Raw genomic sequence first — 18,302 nt, 5'->3', positions numbered from 1 at the left:
TCTAACAACTACATCACTGAGTGTGTCATAGAAACTATCCATCTTATCTTGATCTGTCCCTTCACAATGCGAATATACTGACACAATCCTAATTTTCTTGCTAGACACTGTCAAATCTATCTACATCAGTCGTTCGTTTACATACCTTATTGCAACTACACTGGGTTCATTTCTTTCCTGATGAAAAGCCCTACACCCCATTGTGCTATTCCTGCTTTGACTCCTGACAGGTAGACCTTGTATTCTCCCACTTCCTCTTCTTTCTCACCCCTTACCCGAATGTCACTAACAGCTAAAACATCCAACCCCATCTTACTTGCAGCCTCTGCCAGCTCTACCTTCTTCCCAGAGTAGCCCCCATTGATATTAATAGCTCCCCATCTCGTTACCATTCGTTTGCCGAGTCGTCTTAGGAGTCCCTGGTTTGTCAATTAGAGGTGGGACTCCGTCACCTCCAATGGTCCGAGGCATTTTGCTCTGATTGTTGCCAGCATCATATTTATAGTACCCGGGTCCCATTGAGTTTTACCCCTAACGGTTGAGGGACTAACTGGTGGATTTGGTAGTCTTTGCCGTCTGAGCACAAAGGTGGCCACGACTCGGAATACGTCCGAGATGCCCAGCCTTATTCCAAAGTAACTGGTATCCCGACTGTCAGGACCACTTACTTGGCCACTCATACGTTGCCCGTGGTTCATGAACTAGGACATGATACAAGGAACCCACACCATGAACCATATAAGCATGGGTACAATTTTGGCAGGAAAGAAGATGCTATGAAACTTCGTGATATATGAACAGCGGCTCTGTAGAATTGATAGATCAGTTATTAAGCTCGACAGGTGACGATCAATACTTAAAATTTAACTATGGCAAGGATTCTCTCTCCTGATCACATGCAAACTTGACCACGCCCTCTTTACAAATGCTATGTCGCTCCCCTATGTCCAATTTGTCAGTGGGCAAGATAGCATCACCAGGAGCACCTCCAAAAACGTCCAGTGGAGTTCTGGATTAAATGTGAGGAACCAAAAAGTTTCGTGGACCACAGCCGTACAACCTGGGAGACTCACCCGCAACTAAGACATTCACTCATGAAATTCTTCATTATAGGATCTCTCACAAAAACCAAAGAATTTCTAGCCATATGTAGATGCTGTCAGTGGCAAGTTAGTGTGCAAACACTTACGGAGGACATAGGAATTGAAATGAAATTGGGGGCAACAAAGCAAAATTAGAAAGTCCTTTACATCGATACTTCACAATCCACCTTGCAGCACGTGGCGGGTAACCACATTACTACTAGTCATTTTCTTTCCTGTTCGACTCGCAATTAGAACAAGGGAAGAGCAATTGTCTGTAAGCCTCTGTATGAGCCCTAATTTCTCGTGTCTTATCTTTGTGATCTCTACACAAAATGCATGTTGGCGGCAGTAGGACCATTCTGCAATCAGCTTCAAATGCCAGTTCTCTAAACTTTCTCAGCAGTGTTCTTCAAAATGAATGTCTTCTACCCTCCAGGGATTCCCATATGAGTTCCCGAAGCACCTACGTAACATTTGCTCGTTGTTCAAACCTACCAGTAACAAATCTAGCAGCCTGCCTCTGGATTGCTTCTATCTCTTACTCTAATCTGACCTGGCACAGATCCCAAACACTCAAGCAGTGCTCAAGAATAGGTCACACTAGCATCCTATAAGCAGTCGTAAAAAATAATGAAATACATGAACACAACACCAGGAAAAACACAAATCTGCATGGTTTACATACAAACACTCAACTGTGTAAAAAGAGACCTTTCCACATGGGTCTCCAACTGTTCAACAATCTTCCCACTAGTATTAAGTCTATTGAAGACAACATAAAACTTAGCAAAACTGTGAAGTCATATTTGTTGTGCCACTGTTTTTACTCTGTAAATGAATACTTAGAACAGTAATCTTGCTATTTGTGTTAAATTGAAAACACTGAGCAATACGATACATTAGGATATTATAGGCCTATGTTAATATATGTTAACAATGTTAACTGATATTTTCCGACATCTGCAACACACTGTCTACCATCAGATCACATGGAATAAATAAATAAATTAAATAAATAAATAAACCGCACTTTCCCCAAATTCTCCCAATGAATCGAAGCTGTCTATTCACCTTTCCTACTACAATTCTCACATGCTTGTTCCATTTCACTTTGCTTTGCAATATAACGGCCAGATGTTTAAACGAAGTGACTGTGTCAAGTACGTAGGCCACTGCTAATGCTGTATCTGAACATTACAGGGTTGTGTTCCTACTCATCTGCATTAACTTATGATTTTCTACATTTAAAGTTAGCTGCCATTCACCACACCAACTAAAAATTTTGTCTAAGGCATCTTGTATTCTCCTACAGTCATTCAACGATGACACCTTACTATACACTACAGCATCATCAGTAAACAATCGCAGATTGCTGCCCACCCTATCTGTCATATCATTTATGTATATATAGAATAACAGCGGTCCTGTCGCACTTCCCTGGGGCACTTTTGACGATACCCTTGTCTCTGGTGAACACTCACCATTGAGGACAACATATCAATTTCTATAACTTAAGATGTCTTCGAGCCACTCACATACCTGTTAAACTATTCCATATGCCCTTACCTTCTTTAACCTCCTGAAATGGAGCACTGTGTCAAACACTTTCCGGAAATCTAGAAATATGGAATCTGCCTGTGGCCCTTTATCCATAGTTCACAGTATATCAGGTTACAAAAGGGCAGCTGAGTTTCACAAAAGTGATGTTTTCTAAAACCACACTGATTCGTGGACAAAAGTTTCTTGGTCTGAAGAATTTTTTTTGTATTCAAACTGAGAATATGTTCAAGGATTCTGCAGAAAACTGACATTAAGGATATTGGTCTGTAATTTTACGGGTCTATTCTTTTACCTTTCTTATATACTGGAATCGCCTGTGATTTTTTCCAGTCAGTTGGGACTTTGTGTTGAATGAGAGATTCACGATAAATGCAATTCAGGTAAGGGGCCAATGCCATAAAGTACTCTTTGAATAACCAAATTGGGATTCCATCTGGACCTGGTGACATATTTTTTCTCAACTCCTCTAGCTGTTTCTCTAGGCCAGGGATGTTTATTACTATGCATCTGTTTGGTGGTCAAACGATGGTATGTTTGTACCATTCTTCTTCATGAACAATTTCTAGAATGTGAACTTTGAAACTTCGGCTTGTTTTGCTATCTTCAACTGCCACACCAGACTGTTCAACAAGTAAGCATTAGACCCATTTGGAGATTTACATTGGACAGATTTTTCTCAGGTTCTCTGCCAGATCTTCTGCTAAGGGATGATGGTGGTGGTAGCCGTATGCTTTCCATGTAAATCTTTTCACAGACGCTTGAAACTCTATTAACCTTTGCTCGTCATAATTTGAAAGTTCTCTTTTGAACCAAGAGAGTCACAGCCTCTGCTTCCTCAGCAACTGGCAAATTTCATTATTAAACCATCATGGATCTTTTCCGTCCTTAATCCACGTACTTGGTACATAATTCTCTAGACCTCAATTTACAATCTCCTTAAAGTTTGCCCATAATTCCTCTACATCAATCTTACTGGAACTAAGTGATGCCAGTTCTTTGTTTTAAGTGAGATGCTAACAACTGCTTATCCGGCACAAACACTCTCCTAGGAAGAAACCTTAATGTGTAATTACTTAGTGTCACGTCTGATGGACGCTTTTGATGATAAATCATAATGATGTGGAATAAGTCATTCTACATTCACGTGGCAAATTAATTTGTAAATATGGCTCCATCCTGAAGATTTGTAAGTTTTTTGTTTTTTATTATTATTGTTAAATGTATTGATGTGCGTTCATAATTCTGCCCACCATCTTTTCTACATTACAATAATAGAAATTCTTCTATGAAATAGTAATTGTCACAAAGTAACTTTTTTCTGTTTCTTTTTTTCCAAAATTTTACTTTCCTCCCTATGATATTCTGTACCACTGAGTTAGTTATAGAAAATTTTTGTTGCAGTACTGCACACACCTTTCTGTATGAAGGTCGTCTCGAAAGTAATCCTCCTATTTTTTATTTTTTGTGGGGAGTTCAAAAGTCCATGCCCAATGCCGTCAGTGTAGTGCTAATTCTTGACCTTTCTCTTTCATTTGCAAGTGGTTCACCTGTTATGTGGTAGTTGGCACCAGCAGAGGAGTGTCCCAAACTGGAGTCTGCTACAGACGTGCTTATAAAACAGTGATGTGTGAATGAATTCCTCACTGTTGAAGAAGTTGTGCTGTTTGAAATGCATTGATGGTTGCTAAAGGTGTATGGAGATGATACAACAGAGATGAGCTGTGTGAGACGATGGGTATGGCATTTTCAAGGTAATGAGAAGGGTGTGCATGGCAAACCACAGCTGTCATCCCTCGCAATGAAGAGTATCTTGATCAACTCATCTGTGCTGATTAGAGGATAATGACCAGGAAATTGTGCACAAAGCTGAATGTCAGCTGTAATGCCTTGGAAACAGTGATGGAACACCTTGGTTATCGCAAAGTGTGTGTGACACGGGTCCCATGGATGTTAACAGGAGAACAAAAAACTCATCGAATCAGAATCTGTCAGGACCTGCTGGACTAATATGCGGCTGAATGTGACAATTTCCTGAGTGGCATCATCATTGGAGATGAGACATGGTGTCACCACTATGAGCTGGAATCCAAAAGACAGTTCATGGGATGGAAACATCCGAATTCTCCGTCAAAGAAGAAATTGAAGATACAGTTGTCTGCAGGCAAAGTGACGTGCACAGCCTTCTATGACAGTCAGGGTGTGGTTCTTCTGGATGTTCTGGAGCCTGGAGAAACTGTCAATTAAGCACGCTACTAGACGAGACTAAGCTGAAAGCCTGAATTTCCAGGGTAAGGTCAGAGAAGAAGGCCAACTTCCACCTGCAACATGATAACGCCAGGTCCCACACCAGTTCTGCGACCAAATAACTCATTGCAAAATTCAGCTGGACTGTCTTATCATATCCACCATACATTCCCGATTTAGTGCCTTGAGACTTCCATCTTTTTGGGCCTCTGAAAGAAAGACTATGTGATGAACATTTTGAAGATTCACATGCTGTAAGGAAATGGTTAGCCTCAGCTGGTTTCGATTTTTACAAGCGCAGCATGCAGGCTCTGGTTCATCATTGGCAAAAGTGCGTAATAAATGGTGGTGACTCTGTGGAAGAATGACAGTCTGTAGCTGAAATATTGCTCTATTTAGATGTGCTATTGTGATTTATATATATTTATATATATATTTCAGTGCTGGCAGGTCGATAGACACACAAACAAACACAAACATACACACGAAATTCAAGCTTTCGCAACAAACTGTTGCCTCATCAGGAAAGAGGGAAGGAGAGGGAAAGACAAAAGGATGTGGGTTTTAAGGGAGAGGGTAAGGAGTCATTCCAATCCCGGGAGCGGAAAGACTTACCTTAGGGGGGAAAAAGGACAGGTATACTCGCACACCCACACATATCCATCCGCACATACACAGACACAAGCAGACATATATGTCTGCTTGACTCATCATTTATCGGCCTTCCATTCAGTTAAACACTGATGTCATCCTGTTCTGTGGATTATTGTCCTGTTTCTAGCATCGCTACGCGCTGTGTACTACTCTCGTCCATGATCTTCACAGTAGCTTGGAAAGTACTTCTGTTGATGTAGCTGCAGAATTCCTTAAAACCCTGGTTATATATAAGTGGAAGGAAGCAGTGAAAGATCTGCCTCTGACAACCATGCAGTGCATTTGACTCCCATAGTATTTCCTAGGACGTCAAAGTCAGGGTCACATTTGAGAGAAGCTACGTTATATGAGGTTCGATCAATGACAACTGAGCCGTGCTTAACAACATTTATACTACCAAAAATTAATGCAAACTTATTCGTTTTGCTTTTTATACCAACCACCCATCTTACCAGCACACTTCTGTCTCCAGGCAAATAATTTTCAACATCATTTTCAAAGAAAATATGATCCATGACCTCAGACCATCGGGCATGAAGTGTCGCTTCTCTGCATCAGTCTTAAGTGTTCTACACCAAAAGCTTCCTCAAGCAGCCTAAACATGAATAAGTCATGTGGTGGCAACTCTGGATGTCTGTAGGCAGTCCAAATCTTACGGTCTGGTACTGTCAAAAACACTTCCGATTGTGATTCGCCTTTTTGATTAGTAGATGGCTGAACTTGTAAAGAAGAGTAGAGATGCAGCCAAATTTCATATACCAGCATGTCTGCGCAGGAAATGTTTGGCAGAATACCTTTACAGTTCTGGACCACTATGTCTACAGTCAATGACATTCATTCCATGAACACAAAACAACATGTACGAGAGGTAGTGCCTGACACAAACAATAAGTCAATCAATACAGTGGATCACCTGTCTCGATTTTTCAAATCAGGTTCCCTGCCAAATCTAATGTCACAAATTGTCCCCACAACAATGCTATACAATGTTACTGCAGCTGCAGGAAGGAAGAACTTTAACCCTTCACACAGACTTCACCCATTTTTGGCATTTAACATGTTCTTCAACACACTATACTACTGAAGGAAAGTTATGGTGCTTAGTACATCACACACCTCTTCTATCACCATACGGCTGTTAAATTTCAGTGTTAGAACCACCACACAACCAGCATATGCAATGGCGTTTTACAAATAAAACATTAACATAACAATTTTCCTGACATCAAAATTTACCATATGAGAATGCCACCTCAAGTGACATATCTGCTTCATAGTGCCCTCTTTTCACACACAAATATCCAAATAAACTGTTCACATATGACAGAATATGTACAGCAGGATTACATCATTGGTGAATGCTGACACAGTGCCGAATACTTCAGTTGGACCTCATTATCTGTGCATATTAGTGTATGTGCTTTAGTGTGTCATGAAGAAGTCCTCAGAAATGAAAAGTAATGCATGCAAAACTAACACTGTACACTTGTGGTGAGAAAGAGTTGTGAAACTGCAAAATAAGAGGGCATGGTCTGAAAAGAAATAGAAAAGTAATACAAACAAAAATGTGGCTTTGGTACATCACAAATTACATAAACTAACAGGTACACAAAGATGTTAATGAAACAATTACTAGCAGTATAAGGCAGTACAGGAGACACGGTTCTTATAGCCCAATAACAATAGTTCATGTAAGTCCAATAACGAACCAAAGTGTACAATACGATACAAAACAAGCATTTGTCACTGTGTTTCTGGTTGCAAAAGCTCTGAGAAATGATGTTTCAGGAAGAAGTTCAAATGTTTCTGCATGAGTGGCCAAGCACAAGCAGATTATTGCTCAAGTGTGTTGGACACTACCCAACAGGGCTTATGAGGGACAGCCTATTAAACAAATATAAGAAAGAGCAACACACGTGGTCACAAGAATGTTCAGCCCACTGAAGAGTGTCACAGTGATGCTGGGAACCTAAACTGGCAGACACGTAAAGATAGACACAACAAGCCTACTTACAAAGTTTCAAGAACAATAATTAAATGAGTACTCTGGGAATGTGTGACAACTCTTTTACATGCCACTCTCATGGGATTGTGAAGTCCAGATTAGGCTAATTGTGCTCCAAATATCTGTGCGGAACGGGAAGAAACCCTACGACATGGTACAACAATCCACAGAACATGCAAATGACTACACTATGTAACATTACTAACTGCAGCGACCATTATAAGCTTTCTATTTACTGCAAACATGCACATTAGTGTTAACCAGAACCCCTATGCCGAAAGTCCAGTTATTTCGATAACTTATAGTTGGTGCGACTAATATGATAATTTTTTACTGTTTTTCAACATCTGCAGATTTCCAATCTACTGCAGGCTACTCTAGGGCTTCTCTCTACACCAGAATATGAAACTCCATTCTGAATCCTTGACAGAGACCTGGGACTACATCGAAATTGTATCTCCTTATAGCAGTGTGATGAATTTCACATCTCATATTAAATTCATTGATATCAACAAACATTACACAGATCGATAACCAATACATATCAGTTACATGGCTAGAATGTAAAACAGGGCCACACCAATGTACTCGACATTTTGGTTGACACAACAGACTAATCTGCAGCGTAGTCCGAGGTCTAGGCGTAAATTATTAAAATTGAACAAGTTCGCAGTTGAACATATAATTCTAGTAACACACAAGGATTGCTCTTACTTCAAGTGTTCTGGTGAACATCACACTTCATCCTATAGTTAATTCTTTTATTATTAATTACAACACCGTAAATCATTAGAATTCGAAAACAAATAAACAAGTTTTTCAGTTCAGAGAAATATGAATTGCTTACATCTGAAGCAGCGATCTGATCTGCATTCTTGGTCACGATGACAGTGCAGGGCAAAATCTTTTTACCTTAGTATCTTAATACACTGTCTCATGAACGTATGAATGGTTTGACTGATCTATTAATTAAACAATGCCCAACAACTATCATACAGCGCTACTTTTCAAACAATGTACCAACAACAAGTCAGAGATGTGGAATAAATATGAGGTAGGGAACATCTTTGGATTCACACTTGACGGATCCTTTAAACGTTCAACAATACTTTACAAATGCATTACGTTTACATGCGACACATTTTCCAGACGACGAAAACCGAATTTCTGAAACTGTTTTCCGCTGTCGTCTTTACATGTTAAGGACGGAAGCGGATTTGCTAGCCCAGTTAATTATAGCGCCTGGAAAACAGCTGTTGCAGTTTATGATTTAGTCAGCACAACCGCTATTTCTCTTCAGATAGACGAGATGTAAACAGCTTCAGTCCAGTATTTCTATTTCTGCTGCATTGTACACAAAGCCACTCCGTCCATATTAGCCGATTTTTTTTAAAAAAACAAGACAAAACCTGACAGCCCAAACAAGTTTCAAAACCAGATGTGTTTACATGGGAACGAAACTCGATTGCGGAATTGGAAAACCGGCTACTAGAAGCGTAATTCCAGAATTAATTTAATTTTGAAGTGTTTACATGAGTGAAAAAAGCGGTAGTGGGAAGTCGGTTTACGAAATCCTTCGCACAGACCGCCAACGGAGTGGAAGGACGCGATGAACAGATCACTGTAAACATACTGTCTGCAGAGGGCAACACAGTTCCGACAGAAATAAAGTGAGACAGTTAATAACTTACTTCTGGACGCATCACTAGATATTTTGACAGGTGAGTGCTACTTCTCACTACTCGCCATTCCGTTTCAGCTCCATCAGAAGTTAATGAATTTCTTCTTGCGTGTCACAATAGCCATGAAATTGGGCCTCATTATTAATGCTGAAATCTTCCAGGAGTGCTAGTTCTGCAGGTTTCGCAGAAGAACTTCTGTGAAGTTTGGAAGGTAGGAGACGAAGTACTTGCAGAATTGAAACTGTGAGGACGGGTCGTGAGTCGTGCTTGGATAGCTCAGTTGGTAGAGCACTTGCCTGCAAAAGGCAACGGTCCCGAGTACGAGTTTCGGTCCAGCACACAGTTTTAATCTGTCAGGAAGTTTCATATCAGCGCACACTCCGCTGCAGAGTGAAAATCTCGTTCTGGACTAAACTATTAATTGAATCATTTTATCGGCTCACCGATTCAGAAGATATAGTTGCTGAAGAGTTCAAAGAAAACTTGAGTCTCATTTCAAATAAGTACCCCGCTCATACAATATAGTCGGTGGTGACTTCAATCTACCCTCGATATGCTGGAAAAATTATTCGTTTAAAGCCAGCGGCAGGCATAAAACGTCATCCGAAATTATAATGAATGCTTTCTCAGAAAATTATTTTGAACAATTAGTTCATGAGCCCACTCGAAGCGTAAATGGTTGCGAAAGCATACTTGACCTTTTAGCAACAAATAATCCTGGACAGATAGTGAGTATTGTGACAAATACAGGGATTAGCGACCACAAGGCAGTTGCTGCTAGGCCGAATACCGTAACACCTACAACCATCAAAAAGAAACGCAAAGCATATCTATTTAAAAAACCTGATAAAAATGCTCTTAGCGCCTTTTTAAGAGACAGTCTTCGCTCCTTCCGATCTGATCATGTAAGTGTAGGAAAGTTGTGGAATGTTTACAGAAAGATAGTATCGACAGCAATTGAGAGATATATACCACATACATTAATAAATGATGGTACTGATCCCCCATGGTATACATAACATGTCAGATCGTTGTTGCAGAAGAAGCGAAAAAAGCATGCCAAATTTAAAAGAACGCAAAATCCCCAAGATTGGCAAAGTTTTACAGAAGGTCGAAATATAGCGCGTACTTCAATGCGAGACGCTTTTAATAATTTCCACAACGAAATTTTGTCTCAAAATCTGGCAGAAAATCCAAAGAGATTCTGGTCATACATAAAACACACCAGTGGCAAGACGTAATCAATACCTTCACTGCGCGATAACAACGGTGAAGTCACTGATGACAGTCCACTAAAGCAGAGTTATTAAACATGGTTTTCCGAAACTCCTTCACCAAAGAAGACGAAGTAAATATTCCTGAATTCCAATCAAGAACAACTGCCAAGATGAGAAACATAGAAGTAGATATCCTAGGTGTAACAAAGCAGATTAAATCACTTAATAAAGGCAAGGCCTCCGGTCCAGACTGTATACCAGCCAGGTTCCTGTCAGAGTATGCTGATAAAATAGCTCCATATTTAGCAATCATGTACAACCACTCGCTCACTGAAAGATCCGTACCTCAATACTGGAAAATTGCTCAAGTCACACCAATACCCAAAAAGGGAAGTAGGAGTAATCCGCTGAATTATAGGCCTATATCACTAACGTCGATTTGCAGTAGGGTTTTGGAACATATACTGTATTCTAACATTATGAAGTACCTCAAAGAGAACAATTAATTGACACATAGTCAGCACGGATTCAGAAAATACCGTTCTTGCGAAACACAACTAGCTCTTTATACTCATGAAGTAATGAGTGCTATCGACAGGGATGTCAAATTGATTCCATATTTTTAGATTTCCAGAAGGCTTTCGACACCGTTCCTCACAAGAGTCTTCTAACTGAACTCCCTCAGTTATGTGACTGGATTCGTGATTTCCTGTCAGAAAGGTCACAGTTCGTGGTAATAGACGGAAAGTCATCGAGTAAAACAGAAGTAATATCTGGCGTTCCCCATGGAAGTTTATAGGCCCTCTATTGTTCCTGATCTGTATTAGCGACATAGGAGACAATCTGAGTAGCCGTCTTAGATTGTTTGCAGATGATGCTGTCATTTACGGTCTTGTAAAGTCATCAGATGATCAAAACGACTTGCATAATGATTTAGATAAGATATCTGTATGGTGCGGAAAGTGGCAATTGACCCTGTATAAAGAAAAGTGTGAAGTTATTTACTTGAGTACTAAAAGAAATCAGCTAAATTTCGATTACACGATAGGTCACACAAATCTGAAGGCTGTAAATTCAGCTACATACTTAGGGATTGCAATTACAAATAACCTAAATTGGAACGATGACATAGATAATATTGTAGGTAGAGTAAACCAAAGACTGTGATTCACTGGCAGAACACTTAGAAGGTGCAACAGATCTACTAAAGAGACTGCTTCCACCACGCTTGTTCTCCCTATTCTGGAGTGTTACTGTGTGGTGTGGGATCCGAATCAGGTGGGACTGACGAATGAGATCGAAAAAGTACAAAGAAGGGCAGCTCTTTTTGTATTATCGCGAAATAGGGGAGATAGTGTCACAGACATGATACATGAATTGGAATGGCAATCATTAAAACAAAGGCGTTTTTCGTTGTGATGGGATCTTCTCATGAAATTTCAATCACCAGTTTTCTCCTCCGATTGCGAAAACATTCTGTTGGCACTCATGTACATAGGGAGAAATGAGCACCACGATAAAATAAGAGAAATCAGGGCTCGCACAGAAAAATGTAAGTGCTCATTTTTCCCGCCTGCCGTTCGAGAGTGTAATGGTAGAGAGACAGCTTGAAGGTGGTTCATTGAACCCTCTGCCAGACACTTTATTGTGAACAGCAGAGTAACCACGCAGATGTAGGTGTAGATGTGTAGATGTTGGTGGATACTGGCACAGTTACATCGTTTGGTAAGAAGTCCATTATGTTGGAGGAAGCTGAGAATTTCAGATTTCAGCTCAACTGCATGCTATGTCCTCATACAATCTGCAGAGGAATTGGTTGATGTGTGTGCTCGCAGTACCACTATTTGAAAGAATAAATTGACCAATAGGGAATTTGGCATGTTGATTGGAAGCAATGCTGTGTAAAATGATAGTTGGAATATCAAATTTTGGGAGAATTTATCGTGTCACATTTGTACTTTCCAACCGCGACAGCCCCAGCCAGAAACGACAAGTCGCTCTGGTCACTGGCTTTTATAAAGCACTGTAGAATTCATAAGTTTGTTCTCTCAGATACAAAAGGAAGAGGACAGAGGAGGAAAGGGTCTACCACGTGATAGGATACTAACAACAACAAATACCACTACAAGACAGAGGCACTGCACTGTACTGAGAAGCACTAAACCACGATCCTAGTAGTTGTCGTGGCTAGATGGCTGAGATCGCTGAAAGCACTCCTACATACAGCCGACTCACCTCCCAGATGTCCACACACAGCACACCTGTCCCCTCGTACACTGTCAGCACCAACGCTCAGAGGCTGGAGTCTACTGCCGCCATGAACTATAGCCGCAATTGTGAACGCACTTGTCTGCCTGAGTGCACCACCAAGGCCATGGAGGGCATCCAGGGATGATTGGAGTGGTAGAAATTCGGATGTTATTAATACAGCCAGCAGCAACACTTAGTAGTGATCTACATCGAATCGCTCAGTTTTCCAGGGAGAATACATACAATATACACTATCGCGGAGGCAGCCCAACACATCCTGAGTATTAGTTCACTATTCAGCTATCCAGAGGCCGCCGTGAGGGCCGCCGCCAGGAGTTATCCCCATGGCTGTGGGCAAGAACCGACTAGCAGGCCAGTCAGAATTTTTCTTTGTACTTTCCAATCGCGACAGCCCCAGCCAGAAATGACAATTCGTTCTGGTCACTGGCTACCTCCGACATGTACCCAGATGAATGGCAGAATCTACTATACTATAGTTCATCACTATAATTACAATTAAATATTACGATTATAACCCCAATCTGGTGACATTCTATAATGAGCAAAAGTATCGGAAATACCTCCCCCTGAAGGATGTGGCTCTGGGACGAATCTCACGTTGAGATATCAATATCTATATCCTCCTTATGAGTGGTCATAATTTTCCACATAAAATATTTCATTTCCCTTACGGTTATCGATGCTCTGAAATCGTAGTTTTCCACATCAAATCCATACCTCTCATACCACCGGACATAGTCATTATCTTTGCACATATCGGAAGACTGACCACAGTAACTTGACAACCCAACACATACTTTATAAGCCTGCTGATCACAGCAAATCTTTACACTTCCCCTACTATGTACGATACTTTGCTAAGAACTGAACGCTGGTGGCACGAAACAACACTGAGCGAAAATCCGCAATTGATTTACACGCTCCAGTGTGTCTTAGGAAGAGAGAGGTAATCGTCTTATAAGCGACCAGCTGTTAGAAACACGATCGTAACGACTATGTTACTGTTACCCTGCATAAAAAGCGGTCTTGGTGCTCTGGGAACACAAGTATAGTTAATTATATCCATGTTAAAAACTATACATGGTTTATAAATCGAGGTATGGTATTGCTTCTGAATGAGATGGTGTTCCACACAAATACTGCGACACTGAATATGGACAGTGCTCACAGGGGTGTGCATCAACAGACTGAAAGTGCAGGTGCACGTCGCCACCGGTGAAAGCTTGTAATAAAATGAACTTCTCACCGAATTCAGAAAGTGATTAGGGTAAGGAATGTGGTATTAAGCCAATATTTGCTACTCCCTCATGCTGCTGCTAGATATTTCCCACGCTAACAAACAACATTTGTAACGTATACCATGTAGACTGTGTAACAGAGGTTCTGCGATACATCCACAGGATTCTAGGTGAGAGAGGATGACAGTTGAGTGAGAATGATAATATACAGTAGATGGCATGCTATGTGAGGTTTCGCTTAAATGCAACGCTAGACTGAAGTTATAAGAAATGTAAACTGGCTTTTCGGATCTATAGTGTTACACGTTCTGGTAGAAATTCTGTCTGCGATTTGGAATCAGGTCTCTCCATTCAACCACACAGTTGCGTTGGATCCTATGGAGATGTCGTTTAAAGATTACAGCCACTGGTGAATCATATTTGTGGCACAATCGTATCTTGAAATGAGTCACCTTTCCAAAGCTATCAGCTAAGGACCCGATAGAGCGAAACTCTACTGTGGTTTTACACAATCTCTCTGCATCTTTCAACTATTCCTCAGTATCTGCCCCACCTGCTGTGCAACTTCATCTATATGATTGTTCCAGTTTAAGTCGGAACTGAGTGGAAATCGGAAAGCGCTATATCTACCACCTACTGCATCCCCCTGGAACTTAGTTAATGTGGACATACCGTGTTCTGACCACTAGGTGGAAATGGAAACCAGTTGTCGTTGCGCGGTGTACAATGTGTAAGGCCAGCGCCAAACGAATCTTTGTCCTGCAACACGAGGTAGCAGAAAAGACAGTATGAGCAGTTATAGTGGTATTTCTTATATAGGTTCTGCAGTCTGAAGGATATCTGCGTTTTCAGGTTGGGTTCATCTTTGTCACCCAAACATTCTCTCCCTCCTTGTTATTTTGTATCATCCAACACAGAAAAACTATGTACTCTTAAAACTTAGTTAACATCACCTGGTAGAAAATACGGTAAGATTTTACCACATCCCTCTCTTCTGATATATCAAAAACAAATACCGCCTGCATGCTGACATTAAGCATATGTGGTAATCCTAGTAAATATACAGGTACTGGTATGTAGGTTATAGATCACATTTTTAGCTCTAACTCACTTAATTTCATTTAAAAATACTAATTATAATATATTACTTAGAAAATTAATAAAAATGGGTATTTTTCCTATCATTTTCACCTATTGCAAAATAATCGTTTTTTTCATAAAAAAGGTGAATGTAAGAAAATAAATTATATATTTTTTAAAACAAAAGGTGCATGTAAGAAAAAATTTAATTCTCTCTCACTAACAATAATTCATATTAAAATGTTACTGGCTCTCCAGTACAGTGTATTTTGTTATAAAAGGTGAATGTAAGAGATAAGACTTACTTTCAGTTTTACCACATTCACATCTAAACTTAATTATCTGGTAATAACATGCACATTCCTTACAAGTCCAATGATATCCATCTTTTCGCTACTTATCTTTATGAAGGTCATTAATATTCTTTCTCTATAGACAGAAAACACTGTCCAGTTAAATATTATAAAATTTAATAGGAAAAATAAAATTTAAAAAAAATCACAGAATGAACTCCAAATCATGAAATTCCTTATTTCTATTTTTAATTTCTTCATTCATTTATATTTCAGTTTCATCAATTCTGTTTCAATTAATTGAAGGTACCAATCAGTAATTATATTATAATACTTCAGTTAATTGAAGGTCCCAATCAGTATTGTAAAACTTTTGTGGTAACATAATCTTAACCTCACAATTAAGTTCCACAAATTTTTTTCTACATATGTAGAATTTAAAGATTCACATCCAGTAATGTTATATAAACATTCATCTCTGAGTGACTTAATTTTTGAATCTCTTTAAAGACAATTACATTGTTGAACTTCTTGATTAGAGTCTCCATTTACATTGAAAAATTTTTATTACAATTTTTAAAATTTGTAATGCCAATCTGGTAACGTATCTATTTTATTTTCCAAAACAAATTTGATGTCATCACGAGGACTCAACACTTCCTTGTTTATTCCAGCTGTCTATCTTTCATGTTTTGAACTTCAAATGATATTCCTTTTTCTGTACTGTTCTCTACTGTTAAACAAACAATCTTTATAATCTTCTAAGCTTCTTCTATTTTTAACAACACATCCCTTAACTCGTTCGATTTCTTCTCTATTTTATCACCAACTTTATAAGTGTAAATTTTTGCTCTCAAACCACAAAATTCTTCCATTACTTTTCCATTATATATCTTTCAGTTTTCTAAAACTTTCTTGTTAACCTGTGGAATAACATAAATATTATTTTTAGCATAATCACTAGCATCAAATTTATCAATCATTGTTTTCATGTCTTCAATAAAATCTTCACTTGTAGAGATACTTGTCCACATCTTGATAACTCAACACAATATTGCTTTGCTTTCGTTATTCTGTAATGAAAATCATACATCAGTTCTTTAGATAAATCAAGTATACACACTCCAACATAGACTGGTTTACTAAATATAATTTTTGTTTTATTCATATGAATAGCAGCAAGATTTTCATTGAATATAGTTCTTCCTTTAAAGTTTTGTTTATCTGTGAGATCACATTTATCTAAATCTGATACTAATTTTACATCAATTCTGTTTCTAATGTTTTCCATTGTCTTACCAAATACTGAATTATTCATCAGTTTATCGATTTTTTTTCTAAATCATATTTGGCTTTAGTTCTCATTTCTGTATTTAGATCTCTATAGTTCTTCAACCAATTCGATTGATTGAATTTTAGTACTCCATGTATTTTTGTAGTCTTCATTCCAAGAGACAGACACCATTTAAGATTTCTATAGTGAACTACATAATTATATTGTCATTCAGAGTAGTCAGCGATTTGCTTACTTTAGATCCTGGTACAATATTATTTTCAGGAGCTAATAGTAAATCGTTATGTAAATCATGTAATTCCTTTGGACATTCTAAATCTACTTCAAAAACATATCCAATTTTAGCAGTATCTGATGTTTCTCTTACTTTTTATACAATCGAAATGATTTGGTTCATCCCATTCAAATCCACAATATGGTAAATATTGGCTCATAGTATAAGCATATAAATTATTCGCATCTACAGAAGCTACATAATTTGATATGTTTTTACTATCAAAATCCTTCATATATTTATTGTTTGCTTTAACTTCTATTTTACAACACTCTGATACTTCTCCTCTTATTCCCTTTTCCACTATTAAAATCACATCACAATTATGTAATAAATTTAATGGTTATTTAGTCATGTTTATTATTCCATCCCCAGATAATTCTGATGCTGTAAAATTTCAAGAGGGATCAAGATCACATGCTTTTATAGTAGTTTTCTTAAAATTTTCAAATACAGTGGATAATAACAATATATCCATTTTAAGACACAGATCATGATATTAACCAAAACTTTTAACATTAAATTTTCCCAGACATTTTTGCATGTTTTAAGGTTCAGCACTTATTTCACAGTCATTCAGTTTATTATAAAATTCTTCTTTTGTTGGTAATTGTGCCTCTTCAAAATTCTTCCAAGAATCAGATTCTGATCATGAGATTAAAAAACTCTTCTGTAAAATATTTCTAAAGTTTTTCATTTGGTCTTTCTTCAAATTTTATGAAAGTTTATCGAGTGAAGAAGCCATACACTAAAATGTGTCAATAAATCTAATTTTCATACTTTCCGCTCTCTTAGCACACTTCATTAATTGGCATTAAATATATTTCTTTTTTCATAACCAAGTTCTTTCACAATCAGGTGCGAATCACATCCTGATAAATTATGTTAATAAATTTTTACAAAACTCGTATGATTTAACTGTAAATTTCATTTGTTAAATAATGGACTAATATATTTTCCAGGTAAATGATAATGATGTTGAACTTTTTTATTTTTCTGTGAACAATGGCATTTACACAGCATGTAAACTTCATATTTTTATGTCTTGATTGTTCGGCAGGAGTTAACGGTTTCATTTCTTCAATTTCAGAATAAATTATTCCAGTATCTTCAACATCTTTTTGACTACAGTCAGTAAACATCTTATGATAATTTTGTCCTCTATAAATGGCAGTATCTTAATAGTGTACACTTATATATTTAATATAGTAACAGAATCCACTTGCTTCATGTTTTTTATGTTTTATTGTATATGAATTTTATGGATTCGGTTGATAGTTGTTCATCTTCAACAATAAACATTAAAATCAGCATAAATAACAAATTGAACTTTTTGTGCATGTCGATAATTTTTAAAAAGAACATATGAATCTTCATTTGGCATATCTACCTTTTAATGGTTTGT

At 38.2% G+C, this 18,302-nt stretch overlaps 1 protein-coding gene across 2 annotated transcripts in view; it reads right to left on the bottom strand.

The window, feature by feature from the left end:
* LOC126198741 (protein AMN1 homolog) overlaps positions 1–8,575 on the bottom strand; it is an 80,983-nt gene extending 72,408 nt beyond the window's left edge. For both annotated transcript variants that reach the window (XM_049935291.1, XM_049935290.1), the window contains exon 1: positions 8,396–8,575. In XM_049935291.1, coding sequence (XP_049791248.1) covers positions 8,396–8,421 — 26 coding nt within the window. In that variant the 5' untranslated portion in view covers positions 8,422–8,575. The remainder of the gene's footprint in view (positions 1–8,395) is intronic.
* Positions 8,576–18,302: the final 9,727 nt, after the last annotated feature.

The sequence above is a fragment of the Schistocerca nitens genome, chromosome 8 (genome assembly GCF_023898315.1).
Source record: "Schistocerca nitens isolate TAMUIC-IGC-003100 chromosome 8, iqSchNite1.1, whole genome shotgun sequence".
In the NCBI taxonomy this organism is placed as follows: Eukaryota; Metazoa; Arthropoda; class Insecta; order Orthoptera; family Acrididae; genus Schistocerca; species Schistocerca nitens.
This window is presented reverse-complemented; position numbering and strand designations above follow the sequence as displayed.